Genomic DNA, 22329 nt, shown 5'->3' with positions numbered 1-22329 from the left:
GAACATTCGCTGGAAATAACATTTCGATAATATTCAAGGATGTCAGCTTGCGGAAATATTAGCTATTGGTAACCATGTCAACAGAAACCCAGGAGCGTATATACTGCAGGTCAAATTAAATATCTGTATTTTATGGGGATTTTCGTTTGCTGAGAGATCAGTGTCAGTGACCACGGAATTCCCTAAGTTCCGCCGAAGCATACATAGTAGCTGTTGTCTGATTGGTTAAATCCGTTCGGCCGTCTAACAATTGACTGTGCGGCCATAGGTTGCTCAAAGGTTACCTGACGCGACCTTTTACTAGGGTTTTGTTACATTCAGTGTAGGAGTGTAACGACTAACTTTACTTAGACTGAACAAATTTCCGATCTGTCCATCACCAAATTCGCCAACTATTGCGACTGTCAACAGCTGGTCCGGTTTTGTAAATTTATATCTGGAGGTCGCGCAGTTTAGAATAAGAATTTTATTTGTTTTTTGGTTTTTTTAAATATACAATTGACACCGGAAATCTGATCCCGCGGACAAAGCTGGGGCCCGTCTCGACGTCTGGGATATCGCAAGTTGGAGCGCTGAAAGGGAGCCGGGAAGTAATACCAGAAGTAGTGCCTTGTGAGACGTACAAGCCCTACTTCACGTTTTGAACATCTTCACATAGGATATGTTTCTACTTTATTAACTTCTGTTTATATGTTGTGAGAAACTTAATGGTTTCATAGGTTTCCTGAATAATCCGCAGGAGAACACCAGTTAACCAAAATATCCACAAAACGTCTCATCACCTAACGAAATACTCTTTTCCACCACGCACATTCCATATTTTCCATGAACCAGCCCCCATTGTGTGTCAGTATGTTCACTACTGAAACTTCGACGGCTTGATAAGGTCGCTTGGTTATGGGTCACGTGACTATCGGACTTCATACGACACGTGCTGCTGTACTTTGCCTGATATGCGAGATGAAATATGAGGTCATCCAGGTGACAGATAACGCCTACATCGAATTCTAAACAACAACAGTTCTTACTACTAAAACATGGCTGCCTTCCGGTCTCATGCACTACTCTCTGTGTGTTTCACCTGCTTCCTAATTACAGGTAGGTTACGTCTGTGTCGTGTTACAGATAATACTATCGGTATATTCACGCACGTTTGGAAACTGGTCATGTTGACTCCTGTTATCTCAATCCAATGAAACAGGGTCTAGTTCTGTGGCCTAGAGGTTCACTCTCCTGCCTGTGACGGTTAATATGTATTGATTATAATGCTGATTTTTTAAGAAAACCTGATATTTAAAAAAATAATCACTAACGTGTTACAAATAAACTAACTGCGAAGTAACGACTAATGAATGATATGTAGTTAACATTAGACTTACAAAATACATCGTTGTGTCGAACTTTTCTCAAAAGACAATGTCTGTCCCTTCGAAGGCAATCTCTATTCAGCAATTCGGCTGAATCGAATCTCGGACAACTCGAAGTATTTACGTAAGTCGCTTCAAATGCGAAGCCCACCAGTGCTCAACTGAAATTAGAAATATATTTATTTACAAAACAGTGCCGTTAAATGTGCTGGATTAAAAAACAACTTATAATATGTTGTTTGGGAGCTGACCTACAAAAGGATGAAATCACCCAGACACAATCTCTGCCGTGTCATCGATTTCGCAAGTCAATTTCCCGTTTGCCCGCGGTCATGGTGACACGGTCACGTCTTATCTCTTCCACAATTTCGAACGCTATCCGTGGTTTTATTGACACATTGACAATTATAGTAAGATGTAGATGGGTCTATAGTTTAAAGGGTTCCCTGGGCTAAAACATATTGGCCAGGGTGTTATATTTTATAACCCTTCTTCATGCAATCAGTGGATGGAAAACTTTTCGGAGATTTAGACAATTTACTCTTTAGGTCAAATACCAGTATTTTCTTGCAGTTTAAAATGCTCTTGTTCGATGCTAGCGACTTGGCTTTGGCATGTTCGGTTAATCGACTGGGAGGATACCGTCACTCGCCGTGATATTTCTGGATTATTGCTAAAAGCGGCGTAAAACCATACTCACTTACTTACCTGTGTCTAATGCGAAAGACACGCATGAATCAAATGTAGATTTTGCTCAGGCTCAGGATCAATGTAACAGAATGCATCTGACGTTAAAGAACGTAATAATGACAGCCTGTTTGAAAGTTTGTAAAACAATCCGCTATATATAATAATATCGAACTTTTAAGAGAAAGTCTTACCAACACCTTGACCTTTCATTAATGATGCCAGCTATATGTTTTATTCTCCGACTTATTACACCTATGCTAGTTTTGCATGAGCTGTCTGTTAGAAAGTAAACATCATGACGTCTGGACAAAGGGACGATGGCGTAGTCACGGTGAAGACCCAGATTCACATCCCCACATGAGCAGTGTGTGAAGCCTATTTCTGGTGTGCCCTGCCGTGACATTGCTGGAATATTGCTAAAAGCGGCGTAAAACCATACTCACTCACCTGATTGTAATACAAACGACACACGACGCAAATGTAGACTGCACTCAGGTTCAGGATGTTCAATCTCAAGGGGCATTTCAGCATAAATGGAGAAGCCTTTTTTATCACAAATACATATTTTCACGGACTGCGCGTAAGCCGAGTACTTAAGAAACTACCTCAGCCTTTATGGTATATAGAAATTGGTATGGTGAAGAGGAATAACATTTATGGTCTTTAGCAATTACACCTAAACGTTCCAATAAAAAATGACCTATATCCATAGAATTTATTCGTCTTCAGCTACCTCAAACTACTGTCTGAGAAGCGCGACTGCCCTCTGTACAAAAACGCATGGTGGTCGTTATTCTTACCTAAACACATGAGTTATGACAGTCGTGGGATTAATGGTGTTTCGTACAGCCGCACTCCATTGTACTTGGTGCCACCAAAGTATTAAAAACTTAACCGCGTACAACCGAACCTGTTTCAGCTGATGCCGATGTCTTCAGTGTAGCTACCTTCCCAGACGGACGTTACGAGATACAGATCAATACGGTCACGTGGTTGAACAGCGCCCCAACGTTCTTTGTCATCAACGACACTCGCTTCTCCGCCGATGATGGCAGCCTCGTTCTGGACAGCATCAACACTACCTCTTCCGGTAGTGGCCAGTTCGGGGCCGAGTTCTCCACGAACTTCCACTACCGCGCCGGTGATGTCCCCATCATCACGAGTATTGTCATATACGGGACACAAATCATGTCATTTATAGTAGTAATGTATATTTCGAATATCTCAACTTTCAAAATCAGTCTTTATTGGGAATGGATGTTGCATTAAAAATCTTTACACATCACACATTGATTGTTTCATTTTTTATATAATTGTTACGTTAGCAAACATTCTTTGCTTATAACTTTGCTTCTTCCTTGTCTAGCTGGAATGTTTTAGCTGTGTTTTTGAATAGTAACGTTCGGCTTCGTCTTTTCCAGTCTACTTGCATTGTTACAAATAAGTTGTAAACCATATGTGCTTGATGTTTCTATAACGAGACAGCTTAAGTAACACCAGGATGATTGTGATAATGATTATGGATCTTTTATTTCACCCTGCTCCATGGATGAAGCGCTTCCCTGACGGAGCATCAAACACAAATCACAGCTACATGGACGGTGTTATCTGTGGTTTCCCCGGATTTAAGCTGCACAACACGTCAAACCTTGGATACGTGTCTTTCGGTGGAGCTGACGTTCAAGAACTGTCAGTTGGAAGGTAAACTGTTCGGTAAATACAGGGAAAATTGCTGTTTGCACTGCAAGTAAGAATGACGATAATAAAGCGGAAGTCATGTCAATATAGAATTTGCTTTCTAAGTAAGGATGAGAAAAAGCTTTTTTTATTTACAATGTTGAACAACAATTTGGGGTTGATTCGTACTCTGCTAAAACAGTACAGAGCAGGCAGTGTAGGGAAGCTAATGCACAGATACAGAAAAGCGTTTTACTGTAGTGAAGAGTTGCTTGTTAAATCCGGAGGAGAGAATCAAGAGATGAAAAAGGTCATTCATACATATTAACATACACAGATCTAAGTCTGTGTCTAGTCTCTGATGAGATGACTCTTGACTTGCCCCCGAATGCCAACCGTGAGCATCTGATATGATCCATTTACTCATAAATTCATCTCTGTGATTCCGTGGAATCAATAGTTTGTCATTACGAAGAGGTATCCCTGTTCCCAATTGCATTGAGTACACCACGCTACCTTAATTCTTAAACAACACCCAACAAACTGCACGTTTTTCTCATAGATGATGTCTCCCTGTTGTTGGACTCTTCCGGGCTACCTATAGTCCTGCACAATTCTGTATCTGTCACTCACGACACTCTGATGGAGCTGATCCATGACCTGTCTTTTCTTCAGATGGGGTCCTTCTGCCTCCATCCAGGACAGTTTAGAGGGTTCCAGCCCCTTCTCGGTGTTTGACACAAATGGTAATGCCTTGACATTTGGACAGCTGAATAATGTCATGACAACTCCACTGTGGCAGGACAAAACCAACAACTTCCTGTACTATGGAATTATGGGAGGAATTGAGCAGATCCCGACAAACTTCTCCTACCACATTTTCTCAGCATATTCCTCGGAAGGACCCGAAAATGTGAATATATATTATTCTATTACAACAAACATCTCATCAGCTCTTTCTAAGGTTAAATGGGGATGTACATGTGTTCGTTAAACTACACCTGTAAAATATTTAGTCTTCGGAGAAAAGTGTTTTACCCATTCATTTACCCATTTGTAGAAGAAATATCATATTGATACAGCCACTATATATTATCAATAGTTAGTGTTAGGCATAGGTACTAAGAGAAAGATTTTAAACTCAAGTGGATAAACAAAATGGCTGCCGTACCGCGAGGGCGTGGGGTAGTAACTTCCTGACAAGGCACGTCCACACAAAGGAGTCAGCATATATCGGTAGTCCATGTCTTCAACAGGTAAGGAAGGTTGGTTACATTACACCTGTACAAGGTCGTGTGTGATTGACGAAAACACGAAGTCCATGTACCAAGCATTACACGGCAGACCTTGTTTTATGGAACCGACTCGTCCCCCACACCAGGATCTGCTACTGTCCCAAAGTGACATGTGTACGCATATGACGATGTTGTTGATCAGAAGCAGCCCTATTACTGCTGTTTATCAATACTCACACTGTTGTTGCCCTTTATCAGTAGTCACAATGTTAATGTCATTGCTGTTTATAAGAAAACAGAGTGTCAGTATTGTTGTTTCCAGCAGCAACTGTATTTTTGTCGTCATCAACATGCTCCGTGTTATTGACGCAGTTTTGTCGAGCATATTAAAGACAGCCATCTTCCCTGAAAATCAGCCTCTATATCCATGGGAATATTTGTTACTTTATTTCGATGATGGTCTGCATTTTAAGTTATCCAAATGTGTTTGGATTTGAATGCTTCTGTTTCTGAGGGGGAATATTTCAAAACTTTGAACCTATCGGGAAAACAATTTGGTAACAGGAACTGAAACTGCGTGTGTTGTGTATATTTGTTGCTTTACGCAGCAGTCGATATTCCACTTACTTTTCGCAAGCATGTGAATAATCTCGTCTGGGTCATTGGAATTGAGGCATTGAAAAATAATCCTGACGTTTTAATGTTTCTGTATCACTCCACTCTATTATCAGAGTATGTCTGTGTGGGGCTTCGTAATCAGGAGCTTGGTGTACAAAGGAGCTAAACCAGAAGATCCTTCAGGGGACGCAATTGGGTACTGGACAGATGAAGGTGACATTAAACAACTTAATTAAAGTCTATTTTAGGGCATCTTTCAGTGGCAAATACAGAACGCAATACTGATGGATATCAACTTCTGTATTTTGTGAATGCGTCGTTTCACCACAGATTCCTGTACCGCTGTCATTCCTGCTTTAGAATGATACAAGAATCTGTATCGAAACGTCTCACTCACGAAATAAAGAAGTTGTTAATTATAAAGTTTCTTTCAGTATTGTACTTCGAACGTTTTGGGGCAGTTTCGGACAGAAAGTGTTTCTCCGCAAAGTGTTTCTCCGCAGTTTTAGCAATGTTCCGGTAATATCAAGAGATATATGCGTATCACGTTGTACCCATGTGAGGAACCGAACTCAGCATAACGAGCAGATGTTGTAACCGCTACCTGTCTGAACAGATGGCGATCTAACGGTTCAAAGGTACAAGATTATAGTAAGTTATGTCACACTGAAATCCCTCTGTGTAGCCTCCAGTTTCCTATAACTGAATATTCGTATCTGTCTATGTTTGGTACCACCAAATGTATGTACCTTTGTTTTGGAAAAATGGTGAATGTTTCAAACCTGTACCACTTCAGTGAGGCGTTCTGATGAGCTGGATATAGAATAGAACCGAAGATACTGTATAAAGGACCTGTCAATGTTGCAGGTGCTTACTGTTTCTTTGGCAGTATTACAAGGGCCAACTATTTCGTTGTCAATGTTTTAGGGGCCCACCAGTTCGTTGTCAATGTTTTAGGGGCCTACCATTTCGTTGTAAATACTTTAGGCGCCTACTATTTCGTTTTCAATGTTTTAGGGGTCTGCTGTGTTGTTGTCAATATTTTAGGGGTCTACTATGTTGTTGTCAATGTTTTAGGGGTCTACTACGTTGTTGTCAATGTTTTAGGGGTCTACTATGTTGTTGCCAATGTTTTAGGGGTCTACTATGCTGTTGTCAATGTTTTAGGGGTCTACTACGTTGTTGTCAATATTTTAGGGGTCTACTACGTTGTTGTCAATGTTTTAGGGGTCTACTATTTCGCTGTAAATATTTTAGGGGCCTACTATGTCGTTGTCAATGTTTTAGGTGTCTACCATGTTGTTGACACCAATTCGTTGTGAGTATTTTAGGGGTCTACTATGTCGTCAATATTTAGGGGTCTACCATGTTGTTACGAATGTGTTAGGGGTCTACAGTTTCGTTGTCAATGTTTTAGGGGTCTACAATTTCGTTGTCAATGTTTTAGGCATCTACTATGTTGTTGTCAAAGTTTCAGGGCCTACCATTTCCATGTCAATGTTTTAGGGGCCTACTATGTCGTTGTCAGTGTGTTAGGGGTCTACTATGTTGTTGTCAGTGTTTTAGGGGCCTACTATGTCGTTGTCAGTGTTTTAGGGGTCTACTATTTCGCTGTAAATATTTTAGGGGTTTACTATGTCGTCAATATTTAGGGGCCTACTATGTTGTTGTGAATGTTTTAGGGATCTACAATTTCGTTGTCAGTGTTTTAGGGGTCTACAATTTCGTTGTCAATGTTGTAGGGGTCTATTATGTTGTTGTCAATGTTTTAGGGGTCTACTATGTTGTTGTCAATGTTTTAGGTGTCTACTATGTCGTTGTCAATGTTTTAGGGGTCTACTATTTTGTTGTCAATGTTTTAGGTGTCTACCATGTTGTTGTCAATGTTTTAGTGGTCTACTATGTTGTTGTCAATGTTTTAGGGGTCTACTATTTTGTTGTGAATGTTGTCGTGGTCTACTATGTTGTTGTCAATGTTTTAGGTGTCTACCATGTTGTTGTCAATGTTTCAGGGGTCCACCATGTTGTTGTCAATGTTTTAGGGGTCTACTATGTTGTTGTCAATATTTTAGGGGTCTACTACGTTGTTGTCAATGTTTTAGGGGTCTACTATTTCGATGTAAATATTTTAGGAGCCTACTATGTCGTTGTCAATGTTTTAGGTGTCTACCATGTTGTTGACACCAATTCGTTGTCAGTATTTTAGGGGTCTACTATGTCGTCAGTATCTAGGGGTCTACCATGTTGTTATGAATGTGTTAGGGGTCTACAATTTCGTTGTCAATGTTTTAGGGGTCTACAATTTCGTTGTCAATGTTTTAGGGATCTACTATGTTGTCAAAGTTTCAGGGCCTACCATTTCCTTGTCAATGTTTTAGGGGCTTACTATGTCATTGTCAATGTTTTAGGTGTCTACTATGTTGCTGTCAATGTTTTAGGGATCTACCAATTCGCTGTCAGTATTTTAGGGGTCCACTATGTCCTCAATAATTAGGGGCCGACTATGTTGTTGTGAATGTTTTAGGGATCTACAATTTCGTTGTCAATGTTTTAGGGGTCTACAATTTCGTTGTCAATGTTTTAGGGGTCTACAATTTCGTTGTCAATGTTTTAGGGATCTACGATTTCGTTGTCAATGTTTTAGGGATCTACAATTTCGTTGTCAATGTTTTAGGGATCTACAATTTCGTTGTCAATGTTTTAGGGGTCTACAATTTCGTTGTCAATGTTTTAGGGGTCTACAATTTCGTTGTCAATGTTTTGGGGATCTACAATTTCGCTGTCAATATTTTAGGGATCTACTATGTTGATGTCAAAGTTTCAGGGCCTACCATTTCCTTGTCAATGTTTTAGGGGCCTACCATTTCGTTGCCAGTGTTTTAGGGGTCTACTATGTTGTTGTTAATGTTTTAGGGAACCATTATTTTGCTGTGTGTGTTTTAGGGGGCTACTTTTTCGTTGTACAGTTTTCAGTTAGCTACTATTTCGTTGTGTATGTTTCATTAGACTACTATTTCGTTGTCCATGTTTCAGGGGGCTACTCTTTCGTTGTGCATGTTCCAGGGACCTATTTCGTTGTCTATGGTTCAGGGACCTACTATGTCGATGTGTATGTTTCAGGAACATACTATTTCGTCGTCTATGTTTCAGGGGCGTTCTTTTGCGGTGTCAGTGTTTCAGGGAATTACTGTAACAGTTTCATTGTCAGTGATTCAGTGGATCACTGTTTAGTTGTTTATGCTTTATGCCCCTTCTGTTTCCCTGTCAGTTCATCAACTTCCTGCTGTGTCCATGTCAATGTTACAGGGTCCTACTATTTCGATAAAACTGATGGAACGTCAACGTATGAAGATACACTGATCAAAGTGTTTTCTGATGCCCATAATAGAAGCATACCATACAGGTACCTGCCTGATTTACAATAGTACAACAATAATTATTGACAAGATAATATTTTGGGTTGATAAAGCAAAATATGTATGGATAATTTGCAGGAATATATACATCTTGACAACTAAAACATCTGGCTGATTGAATCTTCTAAGGTGCAGATTTGTGTGGAATTTACGTTCCTTCCGATGATAGAATATTTCAAACAAAACACATGAAAAATGGTCCCAGTGCCTTGAGTCCTGCAATCGTAGCATGTCCCCCCATACGCTGTGATATATCTCTATTTGTACAACAGATTGTCTTTATTCATTGATCCATTCGCTCAAAATATACATCCTCATCCCATTTTCCCCCTCTTTTGATGCTAATATTTCTATATTCCTAAGTCTTCGTTATTCCTTGGTCTTGTATTTTCCAAACGATCTATTGTTATTCCTAAAGAATGCCCTCCTCTTGTAGGTAGACCCTCATTCCTGTTTCGTATCTTCTGCAGGTATGTTGAACTGGACACGTGGTGGTTTACAAAAGGTCAAGGTGGAGGGGTCAAGGAATGGACAGCACCGACAGACATCTTCCCCAAAGGGATCGAGTACGTCCACAGTTTCGATATGACATATCAGTATGACTGGTAACACTATACATGCAAATATGTTAGTGATAATCAATACAGACGCCAAACAATTAATGCCTAGGAAGAGTGAGTGAGTTTAGTTGTACGCCGCAGTCAACAATGGCGGCGTCTTAAACACAAAAGTAGTCTGACTGGACAAGTTATATACGGTTTACAATTTTGTATAGATTGTTTTTAGCTCTGATCATAAGTTCTGAAAGGGAAAGGGAATACTAGTATACTTGGTGAATCCCAGCAACGTTAAACTCCGTACACACAAGCACACACGCATCCGAAAAACAGAACATGGAACTTTTTGGCGATGATGATATGGATTGTGTCGTTGAGTGGTCGGACCTTCAGCGCGAAATGGGATAACGTGATGCATATCTAATGATTGTTACCGTTTCGTTTTCAGATATGTCCACAGGAGTCTGAACGTACCCATTGTGGCGAAAAACAATTTCTGGTGAGTTCCAGAGAACTAGGACATGTCACGGCGCTGTAGGGACATGACCTTTTCTGGGTCTTTGCTGCGTGAGAGTCTCGACCAGTTGTCCTGGAGGCAGCAACTTCCCTGCATATACGAGGACATTGTTTCTTATCGATAAGAATTACGATTTCTATACGCACAGGTCTGTTACATTGATTCCGTGGAACGGTGACACTTTCAAAACACAACACATTTCAATCTATCTTGCAGGTCCAGTGATAACGTATATGCAAAACAAAATGGCGGAGCGTTCAACTTTGAAGTCGAGGGAGACATGGCAATACCGACAGATGAGGCATGTACAAGTATTATTGAGTTAAACGTATTCTCCACAGTGAGTGGACGGGATTGGTCTTGTTTCATTATAAAATGATATATAATCATGTATTTATTGATTATCTTGTAGTCATATATTACTGAAATATGGAAATGTGATGGCTTAGTATTTGAAATATGACAACTGTGTCACGATATTTTAATACCAGCTAAAAGAAACGATCGTTTGATCCGTTCATCTTTAATCACCCTGAATCTGAGTTCAAGCGCTCTATAGCGGTCGTATGAGGGGACCAAAAAGATCCTTAAGACAGGGTAAATTGTCTGGTACATGGCTTGTGGGCTTCAAACATTATAACAAAGTGGGGAATTGAACCCGGTTGTTCGGCGTGACGAACGAAAGCTTTGACCGGTAGGCTACACCATCGCCACAAAGCATGGAATGTTGCTTACTTCATCAGTTACATGTATACCTGGTCCAAACGCGATTAGTTCCAGACTACCCGCATATTTAAAGCTTGCTGATGCTGTGTCTGCCTCAACAACGGATGGAACAATCCACCAGTCAATGGGCTGTAAGACTAGTTTCGCGATTCGGAGTCACACGACGTCAGTAAATGGTTTGTTTATTTCCAGGCGTTTTGGGACAAAATCTTCAGTGAATCCAAGCAGTGGGGGTTGGTCACATATATACAGGTAGGACTTTCCACCATATGCTCGAGGTACATTCTGAAGTGAATTATGCATCGATATTTCTAGGGAAAAGGGTTTCTTGTGAAGTTACACTCTAATGACATCATAAAACAATCATTTTCTGAGTACCTGGCATTGTGAAGAAGCGGTCGTGAAATGTTTCGTGATACATATTGAACAAAACAGGCTGTTATAATTCCTCTGGTAAGTATGTAACGGCGCTATACACATGATATGAAAATCCTTTACGGAACAAGACATCCGATATGTTTCATAATCATTCAATTTCATTCAATCTGAAGAATGAAACCATTCTAAGACCCTGACTGACTGATACAGGAGTGTCTGATGGTCCCGATGATGCTTACACATACATGCAATACGGCTGACAGCGATGTTTAAACCATGTGTATGAGTCAACAGAATTATCTTCTACAGGATAACATGACGGAAATATTCCGCAATTTCCCACGCATGCAGACGGACCTGAACTTTGCGCGAGATTGGTTGGTTAAAATGGCGGCGTCTGCTTTGAGGCACAATATCACCATCCAGTACAGTGGCGCCACCCCGACGATGGCGCTCTTGGCACTGCAGTTACCGGCTGTTACTCAGGTCAGACACAGTTGGTGATGTCGATGTCGGTACAGCTAGCATTTTCACAGTATTTGCTGTAGTATTATGTGCTTCCCGGACATCCACTTTAGCATTCTACCCGTAAAGGTCCCGAGGTAGAATAGATCTTCAGCAACCCATGCTTGCCATAAAAAGCGACTGTGCTTGTCGTAAGAGGCGACTAACGGGATCGGGTGGTCAGGTTCGCTGACTTAGTTCACACATGTCATTGGTTCCCAATTGCGGAGATCGATGCTCATGTTGTTGATCACTGGAGTGTCTGGTCCAGACTCGATTATTTACAGACCGCCGTTATATAGCTGGAATATTGCTGAGTGTGGCGTAAAACTAAACGCACTCACTTTAGCATTTTAGCGTCATTTTATACATCCAGTCATAATAAGAGTGTGTTCCAGTCTTTTAGAAACTGTATGCAATCCATTGTATGAAGAACTAACAGTTCGCATCAGAACATGTCTTGTCATACGCCATGAAACGACTGTGTTTGTGAAACACCCACAACAGTATAATTGCGCAATCTTAAATAGATTCGGAAACGGTCGTTTTACTTCGTTTCGAGCTACAGAAATCAGGCCTGTAGTTCAAAATGCCTCTGATCCCTACTGAGAATATAGGCAGGACATTAATCGATCTTTCCAGTTGCGCGTTCTGGGAGGCCATGGCACAGAATCGGACCAGAGGAATATTCTTGCTTCGTCCGTATTCTCCGCACTTTCATATGTTTTTGCCTTCAAAGGTGCGCTTCTTACACAAGACCAGAAGGGAGGTAAGAATACATTTTATAGTTGCAGTTGTGGTTAATGATATTTGATGGTTTTGGGTTTTTTTATGTTGTTATTGGAACCATTTTTATTCTTGTTATCGTAGTGGTCTTTACCTATAGTTTTCCCGTTTAAAGCGGGTTTCTATTCCTGCGTGAATGTTGACACATACACAATTCCTCTGATGGGACTCCCAAATCAGCAGGGATAGCGATCATTAGTTCACCGATAGCTTTGTTTGCACAAAGCTACCTGAATAACCCGAACAATTCCTTAACTGGAATATTTAAATAGGATGCGGACAACAATATACAACTTGATATACAACAAACTCATTACAATGCGAGTTAACCCATGGTCGAAATATAAACCATCTCAGGTACAGCGAAAAATATCTTCATAATTAATAATTGTTCCAATCTGTGAATGTGTAAGATATGCCTTACCTACATGACTAGGCGTATCCGGAACAACGTCTGCAGCCCAGAGCAGCGTGATAGCTGTCCTGTCGGGGGGTCTAGTGGGGATTGGTGACAAGATCGGACATACCAATACTTCCATCATCAAAAGGTATACATATATAGTTAACCTTTCATCTATCCCTCACATTTGTGTACCAAAATGGCCAGACAAGTGAAACAAGTGGCTTTCTGTTTGCTGCCTCCCATTCGTAACCGCCAGAGTGCAATTTTGCATCACAATGTAAAATCTTAAAGCAGTGAATGAAACGAAAGTGAATTCAGTTCTTCTCTCTGGATATAAGTACATGTAGTTTTTCTGTTCCTTTTGAGAGAGATGTGAATCAGGAAAAAAACAAAAGCACCAAGTTGTCCAACTCCTCATTGTTCTTGGTGTCTTACGTTTAGCCATCACCCTAACTCTTGACTCTCATTGGTAGAGCATCTGAGTAATCTGTCAGGAACACAACAAGGCTGCAACGTTAGGCAGTCTGCACATTCTCGGAGAGGTATTTGATGGGGTCGAAATGATGGGAGCACGATTATTTCTGACAGCTGCCATGTCGCTGAAATATTGCTGGGTGCGGAGGTGAAAAACAACCAAACCAACTCCAACCTGTAGCAGCCTGCTCTCTTTTCCTTCTCAGCTCTACTGGCTGTCATCTGACTCTCACCTCCAGTAGAATATATTTATACGCTATCTATTGTAGCCTGTATTTACTCCCTTCTCAGTTCTAGTGACATCCAACCCGCGCTCCCCTCTGGCAGTCCATATTTATGACACTCTCGGGTCTATAAGAGCCTATTTCCGTCTCGACCCGACCACATGCTGTTGATTACTGGAGTGTCTAGGCCAGACTCGATTACTTATATATAGTGGGAATATTGCTAATACTAAACTCACTCACTATTCTCATTTCAGTTCTTGTGACTCTCATCCCACTCTCAGCTCGTGTAGTATATACACTAAACGCCAAAAAAACCCCAAAAAAAACATTACCTTAACTCCCTAATAACGGAGGTACCTATCCTCAGCTGGTGTTGTGGTGCGTGGACGTCCACATCCTGGTCTGTCTCAAACCAATCTGCCTGTATCGACGAATAAGTCTTGAAGCAGTGATATGCTGGCATCAGAGGGTGTTGGCAATATCATTGTATGTAGACCCCCATCTAGAACCATCCCAGTGGCTCTTTCTCTCTCTTCAGCTGTTAGTCGTGGCATATTTCTCGTACTTGGGTATCATATCATGCATTCTAGTCTCTCTTGTGACCCTATGAAAGTATCCTACACGTGAAATGGATGCATATACTGACTTAATATTGCATCGTTTTGGTAACTGATAGTGCCACACGTACACAGAAAATGGGGAAAAAGCATTACTTTGCAAAGGAAAAAAAATGTAAAAAAAGATCATTTTAAATGTTCCCAAACGCTTTTTCACAATATCAAAGACACGTTTTACGTGTTTTCACTAATGGAAAATAGCGGAAAATGTTTGAAAAGACGGAAATCACTGGAATGATTCTTTCACAATTTATACACTCTAAAACGGTCGTTTCCTGTTTTAATAGCTGAAAATGGTTGCTTTAAATGGTTTATCTTTGTCTCAAAGCAGAATTTCATTACAACCTTTCTTTTGGATACTAGTATTTGAATTACTGTTATTGGTTTTTTCGACATGGTCGAAAATGGGACATTTTTTTCTCTTCTGAAAAAGATGCATTTGGGAAATTGTTTTCATGATTCTCATATGGGCGTGTTGTTCAGTTTTCTTGTAAACTAACGGCCTCTAACAAATCTTTGATAGTTTTTCAGCTCATTCATAAAGGCAGCAGGGTAACCTTTCTTTTGGCGTCTAGTGTATTTCTTTCTTAACTTCAGAAGCTTGCATTTATTACATTCTCATCTCCTGGACTAATAGGGACTTAATGGGGGTTCCTTTATACACGCACGTTCCTTATTGATTTTGTTTTGTATTCACCTATGCAATTGTTTCAATTTATTATTTACCATGTTATCTTATGATGTCAAGCATATGACATAATGGCGACATTATCAACTCGTGGTGATATATTTGATATCAAAAGACAATCGGGTGAGATTTTCTACAATTTCCTTATCAGGATGTGTAGCTCTGATGGAACTATTCTCAAGCCCAACAGGCCTGCACAGCAACTGAATGCTCAGGTTGTACAGGTGAGTCAGTTTGTACTTCGGGCTAGCTCCACGTTTTAAACAGTTTGTCATGTATTTACAACATTCGCGATACAGTTCTGTTGTTTAGCATGCGTATAGTTTGTAACTGAAAATACCATGTGTATATTATCTTTAGCGATATAATATACCGAAACCTAGATTGTGCTAACGTTTGGCTAGTACTCACGGAATGCGTCACCATGGTATTTTTGTGTTAATTTTACTTTGATTTAAGTCTTGAACATTCAAAGATTTACTGCCTTTTCTCGTAATACAGAAGTTCTGGTTCATCTCCTGTATGTCATATCTCATCAAAGCCCCTTTTTACTTCAGCATATATTCCTACCAGGGTGGAATGTGACTTGGGGAACGAGAGAACAGTAGATGTATTCACGCAGTCATTCACGTATATTCTTTTTAGAAGCTATTGCAGGAATACAAGTAAACAGACACATTCAAATTAAAGAAATATGACAAACAAAAATAAATTCTTTCAAATTCGGTATTATTTATTTTCACCATCATGAAATATCTAGGGAGGTAAAATGCATGCGAGTGTAAATCTATATGAAACATACCACGGACGTTTACCATCATGTAAAACCACTATTGAATCCTTCAATGGCTAAGGGACAAAACTCTTCACCAATCTGTTGAGAGACTCACTAACTTAAAGGTGTAACTCCTAGGTCTTTGTGATTCAACTGGCTCAACTTTGACATTAGACGCGGTGATATAGCCTGAAATGTTTCATAAAGCGGTGGAAAACCATACTCATTCACTTTTACTGATGACATGATCAATGACTGGCACACAATAATTTCCCGTGAGATGAACAGCGTTTATCTTGACTGTAGGTTCAGTCAAAACTGGCGACGTTTTAAGACGTGTTTATCATGATATGCTATTGTCTGCTAAAGTAAGTAAACTTGCAAATGTGCACAATTTTCCAGATGACATTTCAAGATGGCAGCGGTCCAGACGCCGACATTTGGGCGACCCTCACCGGCGTATATAAGGGTGGAGCGTCCCCGGACCAGGTGTATGGGATCATCTATGTTTCCGGCTTGAACAGGACGTTTGACATTACCCCGACGTCAGCCGGTATCGGGTTTGAAGTGAGTATGACGTGTTTCAAGCATCACGTACATTATAGCTGGTTCGTCATTGCCATAAAGAACGCATCTAGAGACGAATGTGGATCTACATGCACTTTGGAATATGCAAGCAGAGCTAGGACCCGTCTCGAATGGTGTGTCGACGGTTTGCTGCAGATTTGTTTAATATTCATATTTGTGCATTAAGCAGCTGAATTCCATTCCCAAACAATTCTTTAATTGATACGTGTCAGTACATAATACATAAGCTGTAAAATGTATGTTTCCAATACTTGCTCTTCAAATGGATAAATGTCAGTTGGGTGTGAGTTACCTATGTTATGTTATCCACACTTGGTACCTTATCTTCATCAATGAGATCGGTTATCAGCACGCTGAACATATTTCAGTTGTGTGTAGATAGATTGAGATTTGATGACCTTGTGGCTGAAGCGTTGGTTCGTTAAAATGACATTCATGGATCCTGGAATGAAGTAAAATCCCCGAAACAACAATTAATGTCGACACATCAGAAAATTGTAGTTCCAGTGCTTCAGTCTCCAGGCTTCAGTACGTATACACTGTTGCTGTTGCAGTACCCAGTCAGCAAGATCTTCTCTGCAGCTAATCCAACAAAGCATTACGACTTCAGCGACAGCAAACCCTTCAGCATCCCGCCATGCCAACTGGACTTCTGCATGTACTATACGTCACCAGTTATAAACTACAAGTAAGGCAGCCGGTGTTCTTATTTCGCAAAAATCAGCATCCCATGTTACTATACAAATACATATGATGTGAATTATGAACATCTAAGAACGTTAAGAGCTGCCCACAACACCGGGTGGTGGTGTAGCCTAGTGGGTAAAGCGTTGGCTCGTCCCACCAAAGACCCGGGTTCGAATCCCCACTTGGGTACAATGTCTGAAACCCATATTGCTGAAAGCTGTGTAAAAGCAAACACTGGCAGTCAGTGTACAACACCAACTACGTGATAACTTGTTCACGTTATTCTTATCAGTGTTTCACGACGTAAAGAAGAAAATAGCAGCGAAATGGGTATTTGTATCATCTGCCGTAGGAATCTGCCGTCTTGAACATAGACCTTATAATATGATTCGTTATCTTCCGTCGTTTTCAGTATGTGTTTATGGGATGAGATACGTCACGTCGATAAACTAGTGTCGTTATTCACATAGGTGCAGTATGTAAAGTTCATACCCGTCAAGGTCTACCCGGGGTAGAATAGGCCTTTAACAACCTATGCTTGCAATAAACGGCAACTGTGCTTGTCGTAAGAGACGACTAACGGGATCGGGTGGTCAGGCTCTCTGACTTGGTTGAAACATGTCATCGGTTCCCAATTACGCAGATCGATGCTCATGCTGTTGGTCACTGGATTGTCTGGTCCAGACTCGATTATTAGCAGACCGCCGTCATATAGCTTGAATATTGCTGAGTGTGGCGTAAAACTAAACTCACTCACTGTAAAGTTCACATCGTGTGTCCCCGAATGCTAGAATATCACTCCCAGAATATAGAATTGACAAAAATGTGCCATGTTGAGGGACAAAGCTTTATCACCTTATACACCTTGGTTACTCCAACGTTACTATACTGTAAATCCCTTAAACCTGACTGCAGTTTCCCGTGTACACGTATGGGTGTTATTCGAGGATTTTAGGTATGGTTCAATACATAGTCTCTAGACTCTAGGGGCGGATACAGCTTTTTGAGAAACGTTTGTACACAATTGAGGAAAATGGGGTGTACTTCCAGTATCGTGGCGATGTTGTTAACCCACAGGCGGATCCAGAGGGATGTGTGCGTGTGTGTGCGTGAGAGAGAGAGAGAGAGAGAGAGAGAGAGAGAGTCTGTCTGCGTGCTTGCGTTGCGTGCGTGCGTCCTTTCGTGTGCAGGGGAGCGCACACCCCTACCCCTTTAAAAGTTTCAAATGACCATTGAAAGGCGTTTGATTCCATCGTGTTATTTTTCAGCTTTATGAACTCAGCCTTCTTGATAATTTGTTACTATTGTCCATACCGAAAAGTGTCAGAATCTGCACAGTTGTTGTTCTGCATTGCATGTAAGCGTTGAGAGTTCGACAGGAACGCTCCCTAGTACTCTCTCCCATCGTCGCTCCCTGAGTCCAAGGCTCAGAAAGCATTTGGAGACGTGGACACAGGCACCAATGTTTGACAGGCCATTATGTAACTGAAAACACTGTTGTAAGCTGTAGTAAACACTTCCCCGCATTGACTCTTGTCTTGTTGCAGAAACAGAGAAGTTTTCGTCCTTGGTGAACTGGACAAGTGGGTACCAATGTCCCGCAACAGGATCGTCAATGTCACCGTCGGTGACGTCATCACTGTCTACGTCAAGGGTCAGGCGGGAGAGAGTGTTGAGATGTGGTTTGCCGACGATGTACGGTTCGGTGCTTTGAAAACTATTATAGGTGCAGACGGCCAGGGTAGTGTCATATATGAAATAAAATCTCATCCTGTTAACAAATCTCACCTCAAAAGAGTTTCAACGGTTGCTGTTGTCATGTGTATCCTAGCAACAGTGATGTTCATGATGTAACACGGAACTGTCTGCATTGTTACTGGTTGGTCTACACATGGCCAAACCTCCATCTCATCCCATGGGATTAGTTTTGTATTAATATGAAATTACTTTGTTACGGCATAATTCTTTATTCCGTACTGATCGATTTCGTGTTTTGGTTCCTTTAAAATTCGGTGCGGATTTAAAACTGAACCATTTTATCGTTCCAAATTCTGCAGAATTTTCTTTGCCACAAACAGAGCTATCGTTCTTACAGGTCATGACAAATATGGAGAGCATCAAGCAATCTGCAATATAATTGCCATTCTAGATATTTTCAGTAGTTCTGAGCTACTTTCTGTTACGTACAATAATTACCACATGATAACCTAACATGTCATTTCCAAGAAACAATAGCTTCTGAATGATGTACCATAGGTGAAACCTGCCTTAGTATTTACGTTTCGCAATAAAGGATCGGAATCTGTGCCCACAAAAGCGTATCCCGAAAATAAGCCCTTTTTGTCAGTGTTGAACTATATCACATGGAATCGACTCCATGTGAATACTGCAATAGTACATGCATGGCGGGAAATGTTATTAGAAACCTGTTTTCTATGTATATAATAATACCGCTACGCGAACAAATAGTCTTTGTTACTGTCACTTAGAATTGGCGAGTAAGTGTTCTTCTTCCTATGAATGTCCGGGTTAGACTTTCATCTTCAACCGCTCGTGCTTGCCATAAGCGGCGACTAACGGGGTCCGATGGTCAGGCTCGCTGACGTGATTGACACATGTCACAGTATCCCAGTTGCGCAGATCGATACTCGTGCTGTTTATCACTAGACTGCATGGTCCAGACTCGATTATTTTACAGACCGCCGCCATACATCTGGAATATTGCTGTGTGTAGCGTAAAACTAAATTCATTCACTCACTCTTCCTCTGCATTAATTGTTTGGCCTGTCGAATGTTTTGTCACACACACACACACACACACACACACACACACACACACACACACACACACACACACACACACACACACATACATACATATTACTATACTACTTTGTTCACTTGGCTTGTTTTGTTAGTAAGAATGTGTCAAAAGTATGTATTATAAAGTCTGGTCGTTATACAGACACTCATGTATTATTGAGAATATCTCACAACGCTGTTCAAATGAATATTCAGTGAAATCTGACCAAACAGAAACTGTGTGCGACTGAAAGTTTAACACAGTTCAATTTAACGTCCCTGGTACGTGATGATAAATTTTCATGATTAATGGTTTATCGTAAAGTTTGTAAATTGAGTCAATTCCTGGTTTAGGCCTGTTCCGCTTTAATATTTTGGAATCGATCGACCGTTCAGTCGAGGATCTAGGTGGCAAATACTTTACAGCAGGTCACTTTAACATATAGTACAGTTCCGGTGGTGAGATCAGTGCGAGGTGCTCTAGGAGACTGTTGTATCAAGCTTTCTAAAGGAAAGGCCGCACGAAGTCCTAAATGGTTCCATGTCCATATTTCATTAGTCAGTCTTCTAAGATACTTCGGTGAAAGAGCAAAGGAACCGACAGTACTTTATCAGAAGATCAATAATAGCAGTGAACTACTTACAACAGTTTGTGATTATGAACAAATATTAATCCTCTTGTTGCACTTGAGTAAAAGAGATAGTGTACATGGTCTTAATTAGCTTTAAAAAGTCAAAGTTAAAACTAATCACTTTGTTTAAAACCCGTGATGGTCCAAGGTAGAATAGGCCTTCAGCAATCCATGCTTGCCCTGAAAGGCGACTATGCTTGTCGTAAGAGGCGACTAAAGGGATCGGGTGGTTAGGCTCGATGATTTGGTTGACGCGTGTCATCGGTTCCCAATTACGCAGATCGATGCTGTTGACTACTGGATTGTCTGGTCCAGACTCGATTATTTACAGACCGCTGCCATATAGCTGGAATATTGCTGAGTGTGCCCTAACACTAAACTCACTCACTCACTCATTTTGTTTAACATTGGGATAGAATGATCTCATACTGATGTATAAAACTGGGAAAGTCAAAAGGCAAGAAAGTCATCGAAGATGGCTAATCTTCAGCTAGCAGAGTTTGTCTCGTCTCAGAGGGGAGGAAGACAAGTTTTACATGCAGGCCGAAGGTAGCGCCTGAATGTGGAAGGTCAGCTAGCTACACACTGGAAATGTGTGATCCAGGGATGCAAAGGAAGATATTGCACAACTGGATATCACATCTCATCACATGTGAGAAGATGTGCCATATATTATTGTATTACATTATATATTGGTATTATCATTTGCTATGAATAAAAATATGAAAGAAATCCTATGTTATATATTTTAGATATCGCCAAGGCTCGCTAAATACAATGTTTATCCCCAGTACAGGATATTAACCATCCAAAAACACACTCGCGTGATCACTCGCGTGTTATGTATAACGCGAGGAGTGCTTGCCAGCTTGGGTTCCGCCGCCAGCAGTTTTCTCATAAATGTGGTCATCTTTTCAAGATGAGGGATTAACTTCTCCACAATCTCTTGGAACAAGTCAGGGAAACTTCTCAGGCAATGTCGGTAAAGACTCTAGGATCTTCCTTGTGGATAGACACCTGTTCTTTTGTGCAATAATAGGTTGTCCTCTGATGTTCAACATCTTGTATTAAGCTGGGCTGATGCGTGCTATTTTATAGCGTGGGGTCAAGCGGGACAAAGCGGGATCATTAAATACCATGACTGCTTCGTACATGCGCGTCGTGCGTATCGTACCGTACACCAGGCGTGTACAATGCGCCAACAATAACTGACCAAGACGTAAATAAGTCGTGCGATAGCGTGCCATTGCGTGACAATGTGCGCCATCAGTTTTGGTCACGTATTGTGTGTCAAGTGTGTAACCTATGCGTTAACAGGACGCAAACAGTGCACATACTAGGCTTCACACTTTCATGCGTACCATACAAATTACACGCATTGCCACCACATATTGCGCGTCAGTGCGAGGCATTAATAGTACTTATCCTTAGAAAGTATGAAACATGGCCTCTGAGAAAAGAAAGACAGTTCGCTCTGCCACCATGTATAGTGTAGTAAAGCACACTTAAAGCTTCATCACACTATACGTAGTGGTAGAGCTAACTATATTTCTTAAGTAGCTGCCAGACTGCCAGTAATGTGTCAATGGACCAGGGTATTTACCCACTGGCGTCCGACAAATCAGTTTAAGAAATGGTCACTTTCTCGTTTCCAACTTCATCAAAGTGGGATGAATTTTAGTAATCTTTCTGTTTGCCAAATGTATTATGTCTAGCTTACTTAGCGTGTTCACGAAAATGCAGCGTCATTGTCTCCGTCTTAGCTCATAGAATCATGATTTGTGTACACCCCGCTGTTACATTCGTGTCCCCCGAGCTGAATATGACGTCACTGAAAGTTTGAAATAACTGATGTATTTGTGTTACATAAATTAATAATATTCTAACAACATGCGAGTGAAACAGTTTGCATCAGCCATGACATGGACCACGTTTGCATGTGCAATAACTGTTTGGTGACAATAT

General features: G+C 40.9%; 1 protein-coding gene across 1 annotated transcript; it reads left to right on the top strand.

The window, feature by feature from the left end:
• Positions 1-861: 861 nt before the first annotated feature.
• LOC137272227 (uncharacterized) lies at positions 862-21096 on the top strand. Its single transcript, XM_067804586.1, has 17 exons — positions 862-1098; positions 2977-3260; positions 3613-3758; positions 4410-4647; positions 5701-5800; positions 8894-8990; positions 9474-9569; positions 10009-10059; positions 10294-10378; positions 10996-11055; positions 11491-11667; positions 12328-12454; positions 12908-13019; positions 15032-15104; positions 16058-16222; positions 16798-16931; positions 18478-21096. Exons 1-17 carry the CDS (start codon positions 1038-1040, stop codon positions 18782-18784), a joined length of 2313 nt encoding a protein of 770 aa, XP_067660687.1. The 5' UTR covers positions 862-1037; the 3' UTR covers positions 18785-21096.
• Positions 21097-22329: the final 1233 nt, after the last annotated feature.

This window comes from Haliotis asinina, chromosome 2, assembly GCF_037392515.1.
Source record: "Haliotis asinina isolate JCU_RB_2024 chromosome 2, JCU_Hal_asi_v2, whole genome shotgun sequence".
NCBI lineage: Eukaryota > Metazoa > Mollusca > Gastropoda > Lepetellida > Haliotidae > Haliotis > Haliotis asinina.
Note: the sequence above shows the minus strand (reverse complement) of the source record. Positions and strands in the feature narration are given on the sequence as shown.